Below are 19,978 nucleotides of genomic sequence, written 5' to 3'. Positions count from 1 at the left end.
TAGATCCTCTCGGGTAATGCAGTTCATATTTAGAAACTCCAGCCTCGAGCAAGTGGACGATTTGTCTTTTATATTGTTAATATTCAGGAAATCAAAAGACCTAAGGAAAATCTTTTTTGCAGTAAACAATGGCCGGTGGTAACTCCGTGCCATGAAAGCGGTCAGGCTGTAGGAGCAAATGAAATCTTATGGAATTAAGAAAAGGTAATGTTTATTTATTTGATGCAGAGTTTACTGTGCTGCATACTGCATGCTGCATTTGGGTTATAGGGGTCAACAAGTCCATTATTTTCCTGTTATATAACATAATAAATACATATGTATCATGTTATTCTATAATACCTCCTTTCTGTAAAATTCTTGCTGGGAACTTTGCAATGTCAAAACATGTCAGATGGCCTGACTCTTCTATCATATATGCAGTTTAAGTAAACTATTAAAAAGTGTAATGTATTTATATAAAATTCTAAATAAAATAGGGATGATTTTACATTTGAAACCTTTAAAATCACAAACATTGCAAAATATGGGAGGTTTAAAACTATTTAAAGCTCTCATCTGATTTCCTCAAATGGCACATGGCACAACCAAGAATAAACAACTTTTATTTTGCCATGCTTTTAAGAAAAAGCGGGCAGGGTATTGCATCATAAAGAAGACCCTCATAGTGCAATGCCAAGGTCAGTAACCCTTTCACAAATACTGATAAAAATCTGTCCTTTTAAGTCACAGTTAGGCTTGTTCAGTTTACCAGGTCAGGTGGTGCGAAACGTGTTAATAATGTTTATTCATTTGATACAATATGTGTGTATAAACTTAAGTTTAGGCACAAAAGTGCATACAGGTGTCCAAGTACAAAGACTAATTTATCCATGTTTTCAGGAGTGGCAAATAAATTTAAAATATAATATTTGTTTTTAATGTTTGGTTACACCACTTGACATTTTCTGGGTGGTAAAATAGACGATTCTGTTTATAAATGACCTTATATCATTACAAAAGCTATAAATATCAACACATTGAAAGATTCTTGCAGATACACATTCTTTTTAATAATTTAAAAGTTTATGGTGATTTAGAAAGCCTTATTTGTCAAAGACCCATAGAACACAAGCTGAATTTTATAGAGTGAATGCTTGAAAAGAAGGCTCAGTAATACTGGTGGTGTAATCTGCTCCTCCAGTCTGGTGTGAGGATCAGGCCTTGATTACTGGGATTCTGATTACAGAACATTCAACCTGCTCAGTCTTGCAGTGTTTTTATATACAGTCAAGTGATTGCATCATTTCAGATTACAGTGTGGACTGTTTGGAGCAAAAGATGGAGACCACTAGCATTTACAGTTCAGTTCAGATGAAGAAGATGCTCCATCATATACTGATAGGGAGCCTTTGTGGGTTTGTGAGACACTGTGAGTGTGAATTAGAGTGCTTCATCACAGCTTTGCGGTCTGTAGAGTGGCTGGCTATTCTGGCACAGTTTCCATGATGTCTCATTATACAAGTTTTTTTTTTCCATTCTTTGCAGCATACTGTGGGCCTATATATGAAACATGTTTTGGTTTAACTGCGTATCTTTTACTGAGTCTTGTTTGGCCTTTGGGCCCATAAGGCATGTCCAATAGAGTTCTCATTCCTGCATGATTTTGATTTATGTGTGCGTCGATTAAAAGCTACATATACAGCCTCACAGAACAAACGGCACAAACTGAGTGTGATAGACATATGAATTTATTTGAAACATTTTCTCGTTTGTGAAAATACATACAGCACCATGTTCTCTTGAGTTCATGTTGTGTCATGTCGGAGAGAGAGGCGATCTCCATACCTCTCAGCTGAAATTACTGTTGCCAACACAGCCAAAGACATTGTCCAGTAACAAAGAGTAGTTGACGGTTATTACTGCAGGGCGCACAGCTTCTCCATTCCAGTCTACATCAAACTGCAAATAACAGCAGGACAGAGTTTGAACAGTTCAGCATTGTACATGTGCTGGGGTTGACCGAACATACATTCTTGCTTGTGCTTCTGCCGTAGTCAATACTTATCAGTTCATTAATAACTGCAGCATGTCTTTAGCATGCGTTTGACTACCACAGATCAACATTTAGACTTGTTTCACTGTACTCGAGCACCTGCCTGTCGACTTGACCATATTAGAAACTCCAGGTCTAAGCTGGATTTCCCTATGACAAAAATTTATCACTGCTGTGGTTAACAAAAAGGTTTTAAACCAGATACGTTTTGTCCACTGAATGTCACTGAAGTCAAAAACTGAACAGCCGTGCTGAATAGAGTTATGGAATAAGTGAAATTTAGGAGGAGGGCCATGCGTGAAACCCCTCCTTCTTCCAATCTTTAAATTCCCATCCCCACCTTCCGTTTCCTGTGACGAAGTTTACGCAATCCCCACCACCACCCCATCTTCTCCTTGTTCCTCAGTCCTACTACAGCTAAAAATGGGCGGTCCGGCCTTCTAGCTCCAAGCAGAAGCCGCCCAGAACTCCAGCCCAAGTACTCAGGGTTCTCTCCCCTCCTTCGATCAGTCTTCCCTCATACTACCAGCATGTGCTGAAGGCACAGTCCAAACTCGCAGATAGTAAACTACCTCTACTGTACATTGAAATTACATTGCATGAAGGTAAGTCCAGTTGAACTTCAACACTATTATATAACAACAGCAACTACTCCTTGTGTACTCTACTACTGCCGAAACAACACTTTAAAAAAGCTTGCTGGTTTGTTTGGGGTATTCTGTGTGGTCGCCTGTCATATGATGTCAATTCAGTGTACAGCTATGTTAGCTTACATGAGAGAAAGCTCATATTTTGACTCCTTAACGACCTCATAAATCAGAGGATCCAGTGACATTCAGAGGAAAAACATATCAGGCTCAGAACCACTTTGTTAACCACAGGGCGTGATAGCAGTGATTTACTGTTTATTGAATAGGCGAAAAAACTGTGGTTTGCTTTAATTCACATAGTCTCTTTTTGAAATATTGTGCACAATATGCTTTGGGAGGGACAACATGCAAAATTCATGTTACATCACAATACTTGAGCATATTTTCATGATGAACAATGTTTTGCAATATATATTTTTATGAGACTTAAGAAGGAACCGACACAATGCATCTCTACTGGCACATTTTAAAACTGCTATCAAAAACTATGAATACAATGATTTTTATTCAATTTTACATAGAACACTCCATTAAATCCAATTAAACAGGACTAATAACTTGGATTAATTTTTTTTTTCTCAAATGTTGCTCTTTAATGGCTCAGGGAACTTAACGGTGATTCTTTTAAAATTCTGTAAGGAACAGCATTAGACAAGGAGACATGAGATACTTCTGGCCCACATTAAAATTATAATAGTTATTCACAGCATCAAAACTGAGAGGCTCTTAGTCTTGGATGACTTGGATGAGCGCACTGTATGACTTTTTTGAGATCTCTACTAAAAGAAATGTGAGATTACTGGGGTCTTTTGCTCAGGAGAAACATTGGATCAGCAGGAGACTCCTTTCTCTTACTATCTGATCTCATCACTGTCTGGAAGAAACTACAGAGATATTAAGAAGATATCTTTTTTTTCATTTTTCTTTCCATGCATGCTCTCTTTGTAAGGAAACACGTCATATTGCCCACCGCTTGTATGCATAAATGTTCACAAGTGAGAGATATGACAGGTTTCCTGATAACACACAAAAAAGTCAGCAATAATATTTCTTAGCAAATATTTTACCGTATGATTAAGAAGTGACAAAGAGAAATGATAGTCACTGAAATTACTGCAGGGTGCAGACATGTGGTTAGCTAAGCTTAAGCACAACAAAGGAATGGCAGTAAAATGAAAAAAGCCCATCAGGTCAGTTTTCTTCAAACGATGTCCTCCAGCAGCATGGCATGATGACGATGAAGATGATGTCACTCCTCTTCTGCATATCTGGAGAGTTCTTTCATAAAGGCGGAGTATTCCACCATTGTGTGGCCTTCTAGTTTAGGCTTAGGAAGCGCAAGACAAAAAGGCTGGAAACCAGTGACAGTCACAGTCAGAAAGCTGCATGGAAGTAACCAAAGTATATGCAAAGCAAAGCAAACGTAAAGGGCAGGTCTGCTGTAATGCACTACTACGATAAGAATTCTGATGTAGAGGACAAATGAGCGTTACGTCATATCAACAAAGAACTTACTTCCAGGTGGATAACGCTGGTAGCACTGCATTGATACAACAGGATTTCTGGATTTTCTACCATTATTTAACCAAGGTATTTAAAAAAAGGGGACATTTTTAGTGATCTTGTCATGAAACATCCAAATACTCAGGTAGTGTGTACATATTTGTTATTATTCTGGCAAACTATGCGCTCCTAATGTCATCATTGTTGATACAGTCAATCCTGTGTGCTTCTATTTTAAACTGATCTTCTCACTATGACAACAATTACCAGGACTGGGTGTGGGTTACACATTTTCATTGCAGTGTTTAGTGACAAAACTTGACCTTATAAGTAGCCTTTATTTTATCTGTTATGATAAAAGCTCCAACCTTACAACGCATTCACTGTCAGCCAGTGGGTTTCATATTACTTTCAGCGGCTCTATCAGTTTTTGAAGGTTGGACAATGGGCAAAAAATTAAAACCAGAACCTGTATGTTCTTGGGTGCATGTGTTACCTTTTCTGATCCTGTTTCCTCTTAAAAGTCTCAGAGCCAGGGCTAGCTGTACTGAGGTAAAAGCCACTTTTGCATGCTTTTTTTTTACTGCAGTAAAAGCATAGAGGAGCTCCAAAGCATGGTAGCATTATTTGCGGTTCCATGCACTGAAATTAAACTTAATATAAGATAAGGAGAACTGGGAGAGCCATGGAGTGGATAAAGCAGAAAGCAAAATGTCTATATTCTTAACAGACTTTTTCCATTTATCCCTCTTGGATGCCCTCTCTCAGCAGTAACGGGAAAATTGGGCATTCTCGTACTTCTTGAAAGCACATGGAGCCATTTCCCCAAAACGCACTGGAAATGCAACAATATTTTACTATTATTCACAATATTTTAGTTCCATCTGTTCTGTTTGTATTCACTACTACTTAAAATAAGCTGCTTTTACTGCTGACTGGATGTGAGTTATCCACCCGGAAGTCCAGCCAACGTTCATGTTCACAAACACTCTGGTCTGGTCTACGGCCTGCACTCCTGATTGAGACAAAACAAGCAACACATTCAGAAGCACCATCTGCTGGTGAAAGCAGGTCCTATACTCTCTCTATTCTCCTCTCATTGAACGCTGAGGCAGATGGTTCTGCTTAGGCCGTTATGTGGCAGGGCACGCTAAATTAAAGTGCTGCAATAAAGGGACTACTTTTGAGCAGATCTTGAGTGGGTTTTTCTCAAGGCTGATTTAAATGAGGTGAGGCTTGGAGGTGCTTGAATACTCTGCGGTAGGGTGAGGGCCAAGACCTGGAACTCTGCCACCTGGCCCACTTTTCCAAACACGCTCTCTTTCTCAGCTCCATGCATGTGTGTGGTTGTGTCTGCTAACAATGGCAGACAAAGCCTGAAAGGAGGCACTGGATGTGGCCAACAGAATGTATTAATTAAAGACTTTCTTCTTGTTTATAAAGTCATCCTAATCCTAGCTTCTCATGTTCCTTCAGCTGCATTAAGCAAAGCACTAACTGATGATGACAAACATGTTGACTCACCTTCAAGGCATCATCTGGTAGAAGAGGTAGGGAAGGATTCTCTCTCCAGTTGATCCCTGAGAGAAAGGCGTTGTAATCCATTTTCCCAGACTTGTTCTCAAATCTGGACGGATAAACGTTTCAATACATTCAGGAATAAAAGAGCAAGTAAACAAACACTCAATTTAATAGTAAAAGAACTCACTTCTGCAGAAGGGCTCTCAGAAGGTCATCAGCCAGTGGCAGGCGGAAGGCTTTACAGATGATCCTAGCTTCTTTGGTGGAAAGGTGCCCAGTTCTTTAACATAATAAGGGATGAGAGACAAATATAACATAAGATCAAGGATCAAGAATCAAGGATATCTTTATTACCCCTGAGGGGCAATTTGTTGTACAGTCAGCAGTATCCACTCAAAAGCATCAGACAAACAATAATAAATAAAATAAACAGTAAATCCAACATAAGAACCCCACTGGGTTAAAGTAAAGAGCCAGGGGACAGTACGAACAACATAAGAATCATGTTGAGTTATTTAAAAGGCCAATAGCGGCCGGTACAAATGAGTTCTTAAGTCTGTTTGTTCTGCATGTTGGCAAACTGCATCTGCGGCCAGACGGAAGCAGTTTTGTTTTTACAGGTATAAACATACTAATTAATTTATTCAGTGTTTGTTTAAGTACGTACTTTAGTTATTTGTGAAGCTACAGTTATATTTCCATAGTCTCACAAACAAACTTCTGCCTGTCACATTAGGTTTTGTAGGTTTTGTGGCTCAATGTGAAAAGGGTTATTTGACTGATACGTACAACGACCAACAGACTGGATAAGCACAGGTGACACAAAGTAAAAAAAAAAGTCTTTTAAGCTGCACTATGTAAGATTTAGGGCTTAGAAGACCTCTTTAGTGGAATTATGTAATTGTATGCAACATGTGTAAGAACATTTTATAAAGAGTATTCAAAGAGAAGCTAGTCAAAACATGGTGAAGGGTGTGTCTTTTGAGCATGTGAGTGGATTACTTGACATTGTCATCATATCTTCATCAGTATAATGTCGATTTTGTATTTGGGACCTAAACATTGAGCTGACCCTTCTTTCTGAACCTGTGCATGTGATGTTAATATGGAAAGATCTATGACCTGGTCTGGAAAACTTCCATAAAATCTGACACGACACTTCAGACTTTTAAATTATTATATCAGGCATGACAAGAAGAGTTGCAGCAGCACACAACCACCATATATTTGTGCTCCTGACTCAGTAATGCTACTTTTTTAAGTTCTAACAAGAAAAAACACACATAGCGCTGCTTTAATTACTTTTAAAGACATGATGCTGTGAACTTTCTTCAATTCAGCGTACTGTATCACTGTATGTGAGTAACCACTGCTTGGAAAAGTTTATTTCTTATTAGACTGAAAAAACGATGCGTGGAAGTGCATACACATCGACTTGCACATAGTCAATCAGCATGTATCTGACAAAATAAAAATACTTATGCTCATCTATAGATGATTTGTGTGTATCTGTGGGCAGAGCTGAGACTGAGACTATTTCTGCTATAATGCGTGGAGCACTCTATTACTTGCTGGTGGACATTTAGAAAGATCTGAAAATAACTGGGTTTTCCAGAAAGCCACACAAATGGGGCATGCACATTGACCCACTGGTGTTCTCAGTCATCTATTTTCCTTCTCTGCTACATGCCCCAAGTCTGGAGGGATCATCTGGTTCCAATGCTTCACTTGAACTGCTGGAACTAATCGCAGGTCCTCAATCTGGAGCCGTGGGGGCTGTAGACTGATGCCTGCTCTACCTCAGACTGAGTATTTGTGTTCAACCTGAATGCCTGGGTGACTTTCAGAATACCTGTGCTTGTGCCTTTCAAGAAAGACAGAAATGTCTGCTTATTTCTGCACGAAATACACATTCACATAACAGAGTATGGTTCTGTAACAATGTTATGCCCTAGTGACTACACTGGATGCTGTCGCCGCCATTGAGAAACCTCATAGCTTGATTGATTGACTTGAACAACATTTAAAAACACCAGCTTCCGTGGACAAACAATAACATTTTCTTCATCCTTTATCAAGAGACTGTTACAGAGATCCAAGGTTTACTAGTAACATTTTATAAAACTAGTTCAAAAGTCTGAGTTTGGCGGTAACATAACACTAAAAATCACAGAGAGGCATTATGTGCCATTGCGATGCTTATTTGGTAATATACAATGACAGGCCACTAAAGGTTTTCGTCCTCTTTCAGTGGTCCATGGTTGTTTGACAGTAATAGCACACTCTAAATGAACTACATTTTTTGGTGGAAGAATTGCTTTTTGCAATATTCATATTAGATTACACAATTTATTGTAAATTTGTGTATTTTATCATATTTTATGTTGTTGCCATTTTATAAAAGCAAAAAACCACTTGAGGCTGTGCATTACAGTGATTTTACCACTGATAAGGGGGTTTAAGAAATGACACAAAAAGGGGCTTTTTGCTTTGATTTACCCAAGAAGTGTGATAAAAAATAATAATGAATAACGTCAAATGTGGTCAGGCTTAAGCAAGCCCAGAATCAAGCATCAGGTGAAGCACAGAAGTAACCTGATCTAAATTGAGGTAACCAAAGGTCATGCTCCATCTCCCTGTCATTGAAATAAAACTGAAGTGTGTGACAGGACAGAGACTTTGACACACAGACTGGAAATAACTGGCTCTACCTCTCCCGATCCTCGTGGGTGAAAGCTCGGAGCATGTCTGAGAAGCTCTCAAAGTGTTTCTTCCTCAGGTGGTCCTGGGCCACAGCCAGCATGAAGCCCAAATTCAGCTCAGGCTGTTCCCGTACCGAGTAGGTACGGCCTAACATCATGATCTCATGCTCCGACAGCTGACAGCCCGTATCTGCCAACAGAGACCTGCAGAGACACACAACCACTCAGCTGCTCAATCACACTAAGCAGCCTTTGACATGCAGTCCACCGAGAATGTGCTGTGTTTTCACTTGGGTTTGGGGTGGGGGGATTAAGTGTGATTGGATAAAACTTTTTTTTTTTCTATGTTGGGAATCCAGCATGTGTCTCCCTCTTATAAGTATCATGCTGTTTGCAATCAGTTGATCGTACACGTTCTTCCTTGGCTCCTTACCTGAAGGACTCATAAGGAATGAGGCCGGTGTTGCCTGGGTCGCTTTGTGCTAAGAACCGTTTGATCTCCTTCTGTTTGTCTTCACTGATGGATCTTAACTTGCTCAAAATGGTGCCAATGTTGGCCCTGGGGAACTAGGCAAGAATAATGACCAAAGCACATCTGTGAATGACAGTAATTAAAAGGTATTTTACAGCTGCAAAATTCATTGGCAAAGCCTATCCAACGTTGGATGGCTTCTCGGTAAGCTTTGCAAAACCATAAACAAAATACTAGGTTGTTGGAATAGACTCATTGGAATAGTTCACTGAAAGGCAGAAGAAGAGAAGAGAAGAGAAGAGAAGAGAAGGGAAGGGAAGGGAAGGGAAGAGAAGAGAGACTGATGTTGACACTATGATCAAAACTTAAACTAAGGCTAAGACTGGGTGCTTGACGTACCTCTTCTGCATGCTGCTCCATATAGTTGAAAGCATAATCATCTGCATCCACAAGCTGGAAGGGCTGGTTGCTTATAATAATCTTTGCTCCCACATACAAGTCCTGAGCCTTGTAGTACTCAGACATCTCACTCTTGAAGAGCTCCTGCCCTGGCTTCTTCACCCAGCTTCTCTCCAAGAACTTACCGCCTATCACCCCTTCAGTAGAAATACACATGCTTTTAAATTTGGTTTCAGATACATACACAAAATTATTCTAATACACATATATGGTCAAAGGTATGTGAACACCTCTCCTATATATTGAGTTCAGAAGTTTGAGTGACTTGTATTGCATAACAAGTGGATAGAATTAAGTACATAACCATGCAATCTACTAGACAAACACTAGCAAAGAATGGGTCATTATAAAGGGCTCACTGACTTTAAACATGGCACTGTCATAAGATACTGCCTTTGCCACAAATCAGAAATTTCTGTCCTGCTAGATCTGCCCTGGCCAACTGTAAGTGCATTGCCAACTGCCTCCTGGAGTGGTGTAAAGCACGCTGCCACTGGACTCTGGAGCAGTGATAACGTGTTTTCTAGAGTGATGAATTATGCTTCACTATCTGGCAGTCTGGTAGAGAAATCTGGGGTTGGCAATGCCAGGAGAATGTTACCTAGGAGGGATAATGGTCTGAGGCTGTTTTTCAGGGTTTGGGCTCAGCTTCTTATTTCCAATGAAGGGTAACATTCATGCTACAGCAAACAAAGACATTTTAGACAAATATATACCTTCAACTTTGTGGCAACAGTTTGGGCAAGGTCCTTTCCTGTTCCAGCATGATTAAACTCTTGTGTACAAAGCGAGGTCCATAAAGACACTGTGTTACAAGTTGGGGGTGTAGGAACTCCAGTGGCCTGAACAGAGCCCTGACCTCAACCCCACTGAACACCTCTAAGATGATTTGTGAGCCAGGCTTTCTCTTCCAACATTAGTGTTTGACCTCACAAATGGGAGTGGAGGCTGTTATAGATGCAAAGGGGGATAATTCCATATTAATACTAATTAATAGTTGGAATGGGATGTCTAACAAGCCCATGTGTGTTTGATATATAGGTGTCCACAGACTTTTAGCCATAAAGCATTTTGCTTTTCATCATCGATGGTACATATTAAAATTAAAAGATTCAGAGAATCTGGAGAAATCTCTGTATGCAAGGGACAAGGCCAAAAACCAGTATTTGCTGGATGTGATCTTTGGGCCCTCAGGCAGCACTGCATTAAAAACAGACATGATTCTGCAGTAGAAATCACTGCATGGGCTCAGAAAAACTTCTTGTCTATAAAAACCAGTTTATCACTGCATCCACAATTGCAAGTAAAAACTCTAAAACGCAAAGAAGAAACCATATATAAACAGGATCCAGAAATGCTGCCACCTTCTCTGGGCCCGAGCTCATTTAAAATGGACTGAGGGGAAGTGGAAAAGTGTCCTGTGGTCTGTCTTTTTGGAAATCATGGACACTGTGTCCTCCAGGCTAAAGACCACTCAGCTTGTTATCAGCGCACAGTTCAAAAGCCAGTATTCATGATGGTATAGGGGTGCATTAGTGCACATGGCATGGGTGACTTGCACATCTGTGAAGGCATCATTAATGCTGAACAATATATACATGTTTTGACAACATATGCTGCCATCCAGACAACGTCTTTTTCAGGAAAGGCCATGCTTCTTTCAGCAAGACAATGTCAAACCACATTCTGCATGTATTACAACAGCATTGCTCCATAGTAAAAGAGTCCGGGTGCTAAACTGGCCTGCCTGCAGTCCACACCTGTCACCCGCTGAAAACATTTGGCGCATTATGAAATGAAAAATACGGCAAAGGAGACCCCGAACTGTTGATCAGCTGAAATCCTATATCAAACAAGAATGGGAAAACATTTCACTTTCAAACCTCAGTTCCCAAACACTTACAGAGTGTTGTTAAAAGAAGAGGTGATGAAACACAGTGGTAAACGGGCACATATTTTTCAAAAAACAATAAAATTTCTCTCTTTCAACATTTGATATGTTGTCTTTGTAGTATTTTCCTTTAAAAATATGGTTTACATGATTTGCACATCATTGCATTCTATTTTTATTCACAATCTGCCCAGCGTCCCAACTTTTTTGGAAATGGAGTTGTATATAAAATAACAAAGATTCTTACTACAAGCAAGATTCCAAACTTTTACACAGTCGTGTATACACAGAGGTTATTTTGCATGATGGGTTTAACAGTCATCTTCTGGAGTGTATCTGTTTGAAGATTATCAAGAAAGCAATCCATTTGTGACAAACGAGCAGTTGTTTCCATGGGGAAACATAAAATAACTCTGCACACCTGTGTGTGATGACATAGAGTAGATTAAGTAGCGCACCTGAGTTCCTCTGGGCGGGTTCAAACACTGTTATAGTGTCATCACTAAGGTAGAAGGAAATGATGAAGGTACGGTCCTTGTCAATGGTGTTATCTGTTAGCATTTTGCCAACAAATCGAAGTATATTGCTCTCCAGACCATGCCTGTCATAAAGAGATGAAAAATAAAAGCAGTAGTGTTTTTTAAAGGAACACTCCAGCATTTGTCAACCTGATCTGCCACATCTGTAGCAGTATTGTTAGATATCAAAGACAGTAATTTTCCTCTTTTTGTAGAAAAGAAAAGAAAACTCACTGACTCAAAAGTTTAGCACCTGTCCACTGGCTTCTATTAGAAGTGTTTTGAGCCAATTGGTTTTCTGTTCTTTAGTAAGTACATGGAACGTACGAAGTATTGTCTGTGATAATCAACAGTATACTGTGGAAGCAGCCAGACAGAGATTAGACTTAAATATATTGAAATATATAATTCAACAATTTAATTCACCTTGGTCAGAGAAATCCAGATATAGAAATAACGATTTTGAAAGGGATATCTGGCTAAAAATGGCAAACTGGAGCAATAAGCGACCTTACTCAATGGGCTCCAGCACCAGTTTAGAAATATCTAATGGTAGCCCTATAGCCTCTGATTATTTACGAAAGAGAACAAACTTATCCTCCACCCAGTACTGCACTGTGATGAGCAGCATTCATCCAGCATGGAAAGACACGAGTAAATGAGACAGGGAACTTAAGCCCCTGTCGAGTCTGTCATGTTGTCGGGGGAGGTTGGTATGTTGTTCAGTGTTAATGTGGAACGATACGTTCAGCACGTCCTCAGGGAACATACTGAACACTGAGCCTCTGGTTACCTGTCTTTCTCTATCAGCTTCCTGAAGTCTTTCTGTGGGGGCTTGGGCAGCAGACCCTGGCAGGAGCAGAGTGAATCCTCTTCAGAGCCAAACCCAGTGTAAGGAGGCACCTGTTTGACTGCTTTAGCAGGTGGGGGGGCTTTGTACTGCACGGGGGTGAAGTCCTCTACAAAGCCAAATGGGGAGAAAACAGAAAAAACACAGAAAACATTTGTTTTTATACAATGTCAGGATGTGGGTTCATACATATGTCCTATGTGTATATGTCATCTGTTTACATGTAAAAAGAATTTTCTGTAACATTTTACTTGAACTCTGCATAATAATATTGACATATATCATATACCATCATAAGTTGTCATGATAGGTTTTGTTCAGTACTATAACAGTGCCATATTACCATTACCAGTAATAGTCATGACAGCTTATGTCATATGATCATTTTTGCTAAGAGCAATTCAGTTAGCAGACATTATGACATATATAATTAACAGCAATTAACCCAGTAACCTACACTGTAGGTTACCCATATACTTAGGTTTTCCTACATACACTGTAGTGTTATTTAGAGCAGCACCACAAATAAACCATACTTGGTTCCCTAAAAGTCTTTCCAATGGATAGTTCTATAAATCTTATCTTGATCTGCTGCATCTGTAGCAGATTTTGCATAAGACAATAACTTCAATGCATTTTCTTAGTATTGGAGCAGAAACCTGTTGTCTCAATAACACATTCATAATAGAACAGGATTCAAAATGGTTGATCTTGTGAAAACTTTTAAATAACACTAGATTGAGGTAATCCCAAAGGTGTTGGCTAGTGCTCCATCACTCCAGAGAACACAGTTCTAAATCTTCACACAGCAATGTTTCAACATCTAGTGTTGTTTAAATGGTGTGGGGCCTTTCCAATATGTGGAACATTCTTTAAACTCACAATCGTACATCTAATTTACAAAAAAGGCTATCCATTGAGTGGTTCTTTAGTGGTTCTGTTATGGCATCGCAACAAAAAAACATTTATGGCAGGTTTAAGTGCCTGGAATGTTTTTAAATGATGTAAGCAACCATATGCTACAAATACAGACAGACAGATTAGCGAACTTCGGGCCCATAGTTAGCGAAATATGACATACCCATTTCTGATACATATGTTTAATCATGTGGACACAGCTTATATAATTTCCATAGAAAAGCATTGTCAGTAGATTAGGATGCTCTGGACCAGGCACACATTTGCCTAAGTTCACTATTCCCAACGCCACGCATCGACTAGAGGGATATAAAGCTCCCAGTATTGGGCTGTAGAGCAGTGGAACTGTGTTCACTGGAGTGATGGAGCGCCATCCAATTCCTTTGGGATGACCTCAATAATGCTGTTGTAGCTGAATGCAACCAAATTCTCACAGCAATGTTCCAACATCTAGTGTAATACCCTTGATTTCAGAAGATGTTTGTAATACAAATAGTGTAGAGATAGATAGATAGATAGATAGATAGATAGATACCCATTAAAAGGATCTTTGGAGAACCACACAGGTTTTTTTTTCCCTTTCCAAAAACAAACACACACACATCCATGCACAAGCACAGAAAAAGATGAGAAGATTATTAGCTTTATCCATCCATGTAGATCCAGTCTGTAACCCCTTCACCCCAGAGAAGCAGACAGGTTCTCCTCAGCACTGCATAACACTGCAGCCAGCGGATGCACGCACACCCATATTGTGTTACTGTTAGCATGGAGCTGATTCGCCTCTCAAGTCCAGCCTTTTGAAGATAAAGAGCCCAGGCAGGTCATTGCTCATCTGCTGTCTTCAGACAGGATAGGCTCTAGTTGTAAGTCACTTATTCTCCTTTGGTCTTCTGTGTCATTGAAACACCAGGTAACACCAAAGATATGCACTAGGAATTCAGAGATTAGTGTGGGCAGCACTACTGTTCTATATAGCCCTGAGATTTACAGCCTTTGAGACTTTTTGCCATTTTTTATATGGAGAAAAGCCACACAGCAGAAGAAAAGTTAAAATTAGGTTTTTAGACAGAGGAAGTCTGCTTTCATTTCTAACAATACATCATTAGTGACAGGTTGATGGAAGGGAGCAGTGAAATTTACCCAAAACTAATGTAAGAAACATGATGTAACGGAATAGGAGTAATTTTGATCACCAGTGAATAAAACTCACATATAGACTCAATACTGACATCATGTGGTCAAACTCACAAACACACAAAAATATGACCCAGTGCAGAGCGATCAGTTACAGGACATAGACTGAAGCTCTGTTTGAAATAGCTTGCTTCATACTGTATGCATACTGATTTTGCCCAAAAAAAGTAGTAGTTTGCATTACGTGACCCATATGAATTTCTTCAGCACGCCAAAGATATCCGGATGACATACTGCTCTGACCAAACATTCCAGCATGCGGCCAAAGCTATCTTCGTGGCACACTGCATCCCTTAATGCAACAAGGTCATTTCAGCAGGACGTACCATGGACATAACATCCTGGTGGTCATGTTACCCTGTAGTACTGTAGATGGTACATGATGATAAATGTCAGATACTGGACACTATACTGCAGTGGTCACCAGACCCACTTCTAGACACAGGAGTGGATTTAGTGATTCTGGGGCTCTAGGCAAAAGTCAGGAATGCGGCCCACTGAATGCACATTTTTAAAATACTTGAGTTCCTCAACTCCTGAGGGGCATATACTGCAAAAAATTGTATCTTTTTAAGTGAAATAATCTAATATTTCCCATTTTGCGATGGTTGTGCACCTTATTATAAGATTATTTAGCTTATTTCTAGACATTTTTACTTGCTCTAGGTCATTTTATTAAGTAGAATTATCTCACTATACTGGCAGATACTTTCCTGGTTTCAAGCACATTTCTTGAACAAGCAAAATTATCTGCCAATATAGTGAGACAATTTTACTTAATACAATTACCTTAAACAAGTAGAAAATGTCTAGAAATAAGGTACACGATCTTAAATTAAGCTTGCAACAATCTCAAAAGGGGAAATATTAGATTTATTGACCCTATTTAAGATAATTTCACTTGACAAGATAGCATTTTCGCAGTGTAGTCAATTACACCCCAAAAATGTCTAGGCAAATGAAATACATACATCATCTAAACGGCAAATGAAATCATATAGCTAATATTACCCAGTGTTGTAATAGCATTACAACATATTTACCTTATTTCAGACATTTTTTACTTGTTTTACAAAATTGTATTAAGTGAAAATAAAGATAATACAGCTTGTTTTAAGAAAAATGCTTATATTTATGCGATGAGTAATGAAATCCAATTACATTTTCAAAGTAATAAGTAACGAGTAATGGATTACTTTTTTGAGTAAGTACCCCAAAATTGGAGTTATCCATACTAATATATACATTAACATTACATACAGTCTACTGAGCCTGTGCAGCACTCTGTTCTGACTGAATAAACAAAGTTAGCTCTGGGAGTGAAGTGAAGTGGAGTTTTTGCTTTCTTCCCTCTTTTTGCATTTCTCTGCTGTACTTGGTTGACTATATTTAATTTTTTCCTCACGCAGTTGTGTCATCAAGTAATAACATAGAACAGTCCATTATAAATATGACCAGCAAAGTGAAGCTGCATTGCAATTACTCAAAGTAATCGCTACAAAATAACAGCTATTTCTGAAAAGTATGTATATTTCAGAATAGGTTATGTGCCATAAATACCGACCACATATCTAATCTGATTTTTCATGTGGCCCTTTACTTGGCTGGCTACCTTGGCCCAGTGCAAAGACCACCCTTACTGGAGATCTTCCTTTCCCACAGGTTTCATGTCCAACCCAAATCATTCTGCTAATTGAGGACTTCCCAAGGCTATCATTAGAAGGATGTAATCTAATTTCTATTGGTGTGTTCATTATGAAATGTTGATACAGTGTAAACGGCAGCTAGCATTTTCAAATTGTGTAAAAACAAATTAAAAACAACAATAAGGTATGATATATTGTATATATACTGGTACGGTATGCAGTACACAGTACATAGTATGGGATCTTGAACACAACAGAGTGTAACTGTGGATAATTTTGATTATCTATTCAACTTATCGTCTAGTCTAGATTTGGTACACTGTCCTGTGAAGCTGAGGATGTTTTCCACAGTGTGGGGAGTTACAACTCACCAATGCCATATTTGGAACGATAGTACTCTTTGGTGAAGTTGTCACAGTCACAGATCATCACTCTCCGTCCCCAGACATTAATGACCCCTCCTATGGTCAGGTCACAGTCCTTGTAGAACTCCTCCTGCAAAGCCCCAGTCTGACACATATGCAGGTTCAAGCAAAGAGTGCCCACTCTATTAAGTTTCAAAACAATTCTGCTAATCTTGCTATTATGGTACTAAAGAACAAAATCACTGGCAAATTTAAAAAGCTTCATTTTAGCTCCATTTTATGAGTAAAATGTTGTATTACTCTCTGTACTTACTTTGAGGTTATCCAAAATGTAGCGACCTCCCTGTCCCATCGGTCCAAACACGTTGAGGACAGTGCGGTCTGTAATTTCTCCAGGCTGGCGTTTCGGAGAAGGAGCTTGCTGTTCAGGAGAACCAAGAAAAAAATAACTGCATTCTGTGTTGAAGGACAGGCTGAACAGGGATGATAATTATAATATATATTGAAGGACAAGTCCAATTTCTATACAAGATTATAATTATTTTCTCACTGGGACAGTCACACAAACCTCTCAGATGACATTTAGTGAAAGGCAAAAGAACTTCTGGTTACACAGCATGACAATAGAAGATTTTAAAAAAAGCACTGAAATAACATCAATTCTAACCAAGGTTGTTTCATAATAGATTCAAACTGAAAAGCAACCAGGGAGGAGAACGAAAGTGCTTTAGGGGAGTCAGACGCTCTTTCAGCCCTGTCAGTCCAGATGATCGCATGGCATAGGTGACGGAGAGGCTCAACCAAGCAGAAGACAATTGCTCACCACTTGGTAGAACTGGTAGCATTTCATGGTGATAACAGTGTCTCTCTCATGTGCTCCAGAAAATACAGAACATGTGTTGAGTATATACCCTGTTTCATTCTGCATTTGCATTTCAACAGTCTAATTAGCAGCATCTTCACAGGCATAAATCATATCATGATAAGCATCATGGCTTTCTACGCACCTTTGGAAGTTTACTTCTGTTCAAAAATTTAGGGGCTGCATCTCTGCCAGAGTTTGGATAGACCACTTCTCGGATTTCTACGGTATCATCTGCCAGGAAGTAGTGGAGGATCAGCTCTCTGGGGTCTCCAAACATGCTCTGGGTATCATCCCAGCAGCAATAAAAGCGTAGGACATCACGGTCGTGCTCCAGGAACTGCTTTAAAGTATCCTGCCTCTCATACGGGCGCAATGGCTTCATGCTGTCTTCCAGCTGTGCAGGTAAAGCACACAGGCTTAGAGAACACTGTCGCTATGTTGCCTCTATTTTGCCATCTTTTTTACAGGCAAAGGCCACTTGCTTACCTCCTGTCTAAGCTTTGTATAGGGATCTTCCGGTGCTGCAGCAGAGGGATTGATGCGTACCCCTATTTTCCTCAGGAAGTTGTGGGTGAAAGGGTCACAGTCTGTTATCATAAAGGTCCTGGAGTAGAACACCACCTGCTGGTTGATATTAAAGTGGTGTAAATTGTAAAACTGGTCATCACTGGGAGCTGGGAGAGGAATGCGGTGGCGGCGGATTAGTGTTCCTGCAAGGAGAGAGTTAGAATAGTTTAACCACAAGTGGGTTCCCCTATTAGACAGGCATGAATTAGCTATGCAGCTGACAGGCAACTTGTAGGCTTTACCTTGTGGGATGCCACTGTTCTTCAGCTCTGGCTCCACAACTTGTATGGTGTCATCTTCCAAGTAGAAGTAGATCTTACATTTTCTGATCCTGTATGTTTCCTCTCTACTCTGAGTAATACCTTCTTGGAAGTAAGCATCAAAGCAAAGCACCTAAAGTGAAAGAACAAATGGTGGTGTCTGTACACTTTACAGACTTACAGGTGAACAGATAAATAAGTATTTTCTTTTATGACAAACCTGTTTGTCAAAAGCCACCCATGAAGGTGCACCACTGCCCTCTCCTTTTGGAAACAAAGAGTTCTGAGGCCGGGTCTTCTGGCCCAGGAGCACTTCCCCTCCAATGCCTGGCTTCTCGGCTCCCACCATCAGTGGGACTCCATTTGAGTAATCGAAATGTTGAGACTTGTGAAATTTTTCTTTTCCCAGCTAGAGAACAGACCAGGTTAGGCCTTTAAATATGTACATACATATAAAACCACCTCCTTGTTTCTACACTCTTTGTCCATTTTATCAGCTTCACTTACCATATAGATCCACTTTGTCACAGCCCACAGTCCATCTGTTGCTGTGCATACTTTGTTAGCCCCTTTCGCCCTGTTCTTCAATGGTCAGGACCCTTACAGGACCACCACAGTGCAGGTATTATTTGGGTGGTGGATCATTCTCAGCACTGCAGTGACACTGGCGTGGTGGTGGTGTGTTAGTGTGTGTTGTGCTGGCACGAGTGGATCAGACACAGCCATGCTGCTGGACTAATAGTTCACCAACCAAAAATATCCAGCCAACCGCGTCCTGTGACCACTGATGAAGTACTAGAGGTTGACCAACAAAAACTGTGGAGCAAAAGATGAGCTGCTGTGTCCGACTTTACATCTACAAGATGGACTGACAAGGTAGAGTGGACAGTGAGTGGACACAGTGTTTAAAAACTCTAGCAGCACTGCTGTGTCTGATCCACTCAATAAAACGCCACCACCACATCAGTGTCACTGCAGTGCTGAGAATGATCCACCACCCAAATAATACCTGCTCTGTGGTGGTCCTGACCATCGAAGAACAGGGTAAAAGGGGGCCAACAGAAGGTGTAGAGCAACAAATGGACTGCAGTCTGTAAGTTAATTGTAGAACTACGAAGTGCCTCTATATGGTAAGTGGAGCTGATAAAATGGACGATGAGTGTAACTTAGATACAAGGCGGTTTTAATGTACATTCTTTAGAATTGCACAGCGTTTATAGCTGTTTCAATTAGCAAGATACCTGTTTCAGTCACGAAATATCAAATACAAAAGTCAAGTCAAGTCAAAGACTCAGCTAAAACCTAGCGTGTGACTTGCCACTTCAGTATTACATTAACCCGTAGTGTTGAAGTGATTATTTAGAGGAGCTGGTATGTATGAACTTACGTTTTTGTTGAATGAATTTCCAGGTAACATAGGTAAAGCCATGACTGCAGAGTACGTTAATAAACTTAAACGAGCTGCTGGGACTCCTCGAGCTCGGCTGGCGTTGCTATAGAGACGCTGTGTTTGCAACTTCAGTTGCTAAGAAACACAGGTCACGTGCGGATCAGCTCGC

At 39.9% G+C, this 19,978-nt stretch overlaps 1 protein-coding gene across 1 annotated transcript; it reads right to left on the bottom strand.

The window, feature by feature from the left end:
• Positions 1–1,762: 1,762 nt before the first annotated feature.
• efhc2 (EF-hand domain (C-terminal) containing 2) lies at positions 1,763–19,907 on the bottom strand. Its single transcript, XM_036573478.1, has 15 exons — positions 19,807–19,907; positions 18,640–18,828; positions 18,402–18,552; positions 18,079–18,302; positions 17,735–17,986; positions 17,041–17,148; positions 16,734–16,872; positions 12,545–12,710; positions 11,692–11,834; positions 9,283–9,479; positions 8,845–8,978; positions 8,421–8,615; positions 5,897–5,989; positions 5,713–5,815; positions 1,763–1,941 (listed from the first exon to the last, which is right to left on the bottom strand). Exons 1-15 carry the CDS (start codon positions 19,846–19,848, stop codon positions 1,831–1,833), a joined length of 2,247 nt encoding a protein of 748 aa, XP_036429371.1. The 5' UTR covers positions 19,849–19,907; the 3' UTR covers positions 1,763–1,830.
• Between the last annotated feature and the right edge of the window lie 71 nt (positions 19,908–19,978).

The sequence above is a fragment of the Colossoma macropomum genome, unplaced genomic scaffold, assembly GCF_904425465.1.
Source record: "Colossoma macropomum unplaced genomic scaffold, Colossoma_macropomum, whole genome shotgun sequence".
Classification (NCBI taxonomy): domain Eukaryota; kingdom Metazoa; phylum Chordata; class Actinopteri; order Characiformes; family Serrasalmidae; genus Colossoma; species Colossoma macropomum.
The sequence above is the reverse complement of the archived record's forward strand: the minus strand, read 5'-3'. Positions and strand labels throughout refer to the sequence as shown.

What these genes read in the sequence shown, in the direction of transcription:
- efhc2 (XM_036573478.1), bottom strand. Translation starts at nt 19,848, where the DNA reads ATGGCTTTACCTATGTTACCTGGAAATTCATTCAACAAAAAC. An exon ending in GGGTGGCTTTTGACAAACAG is followed by an intron (nt 18,553 to 18,639) that starts GTTTGTCATAAA and finishes CTTTCACTTTAG; the next exon opens with GTGCTTTGCTTTGATGCTTA. An exon ending in TGGAGCAGCATGCAGAAGAG is followed by an intron (nt 8,979 to 9,282) that starts GTACGTCAAGCA and finishes ATTCTTGCCTAG; the next exon opens with TTCCCCAGGGCCAACATTGG.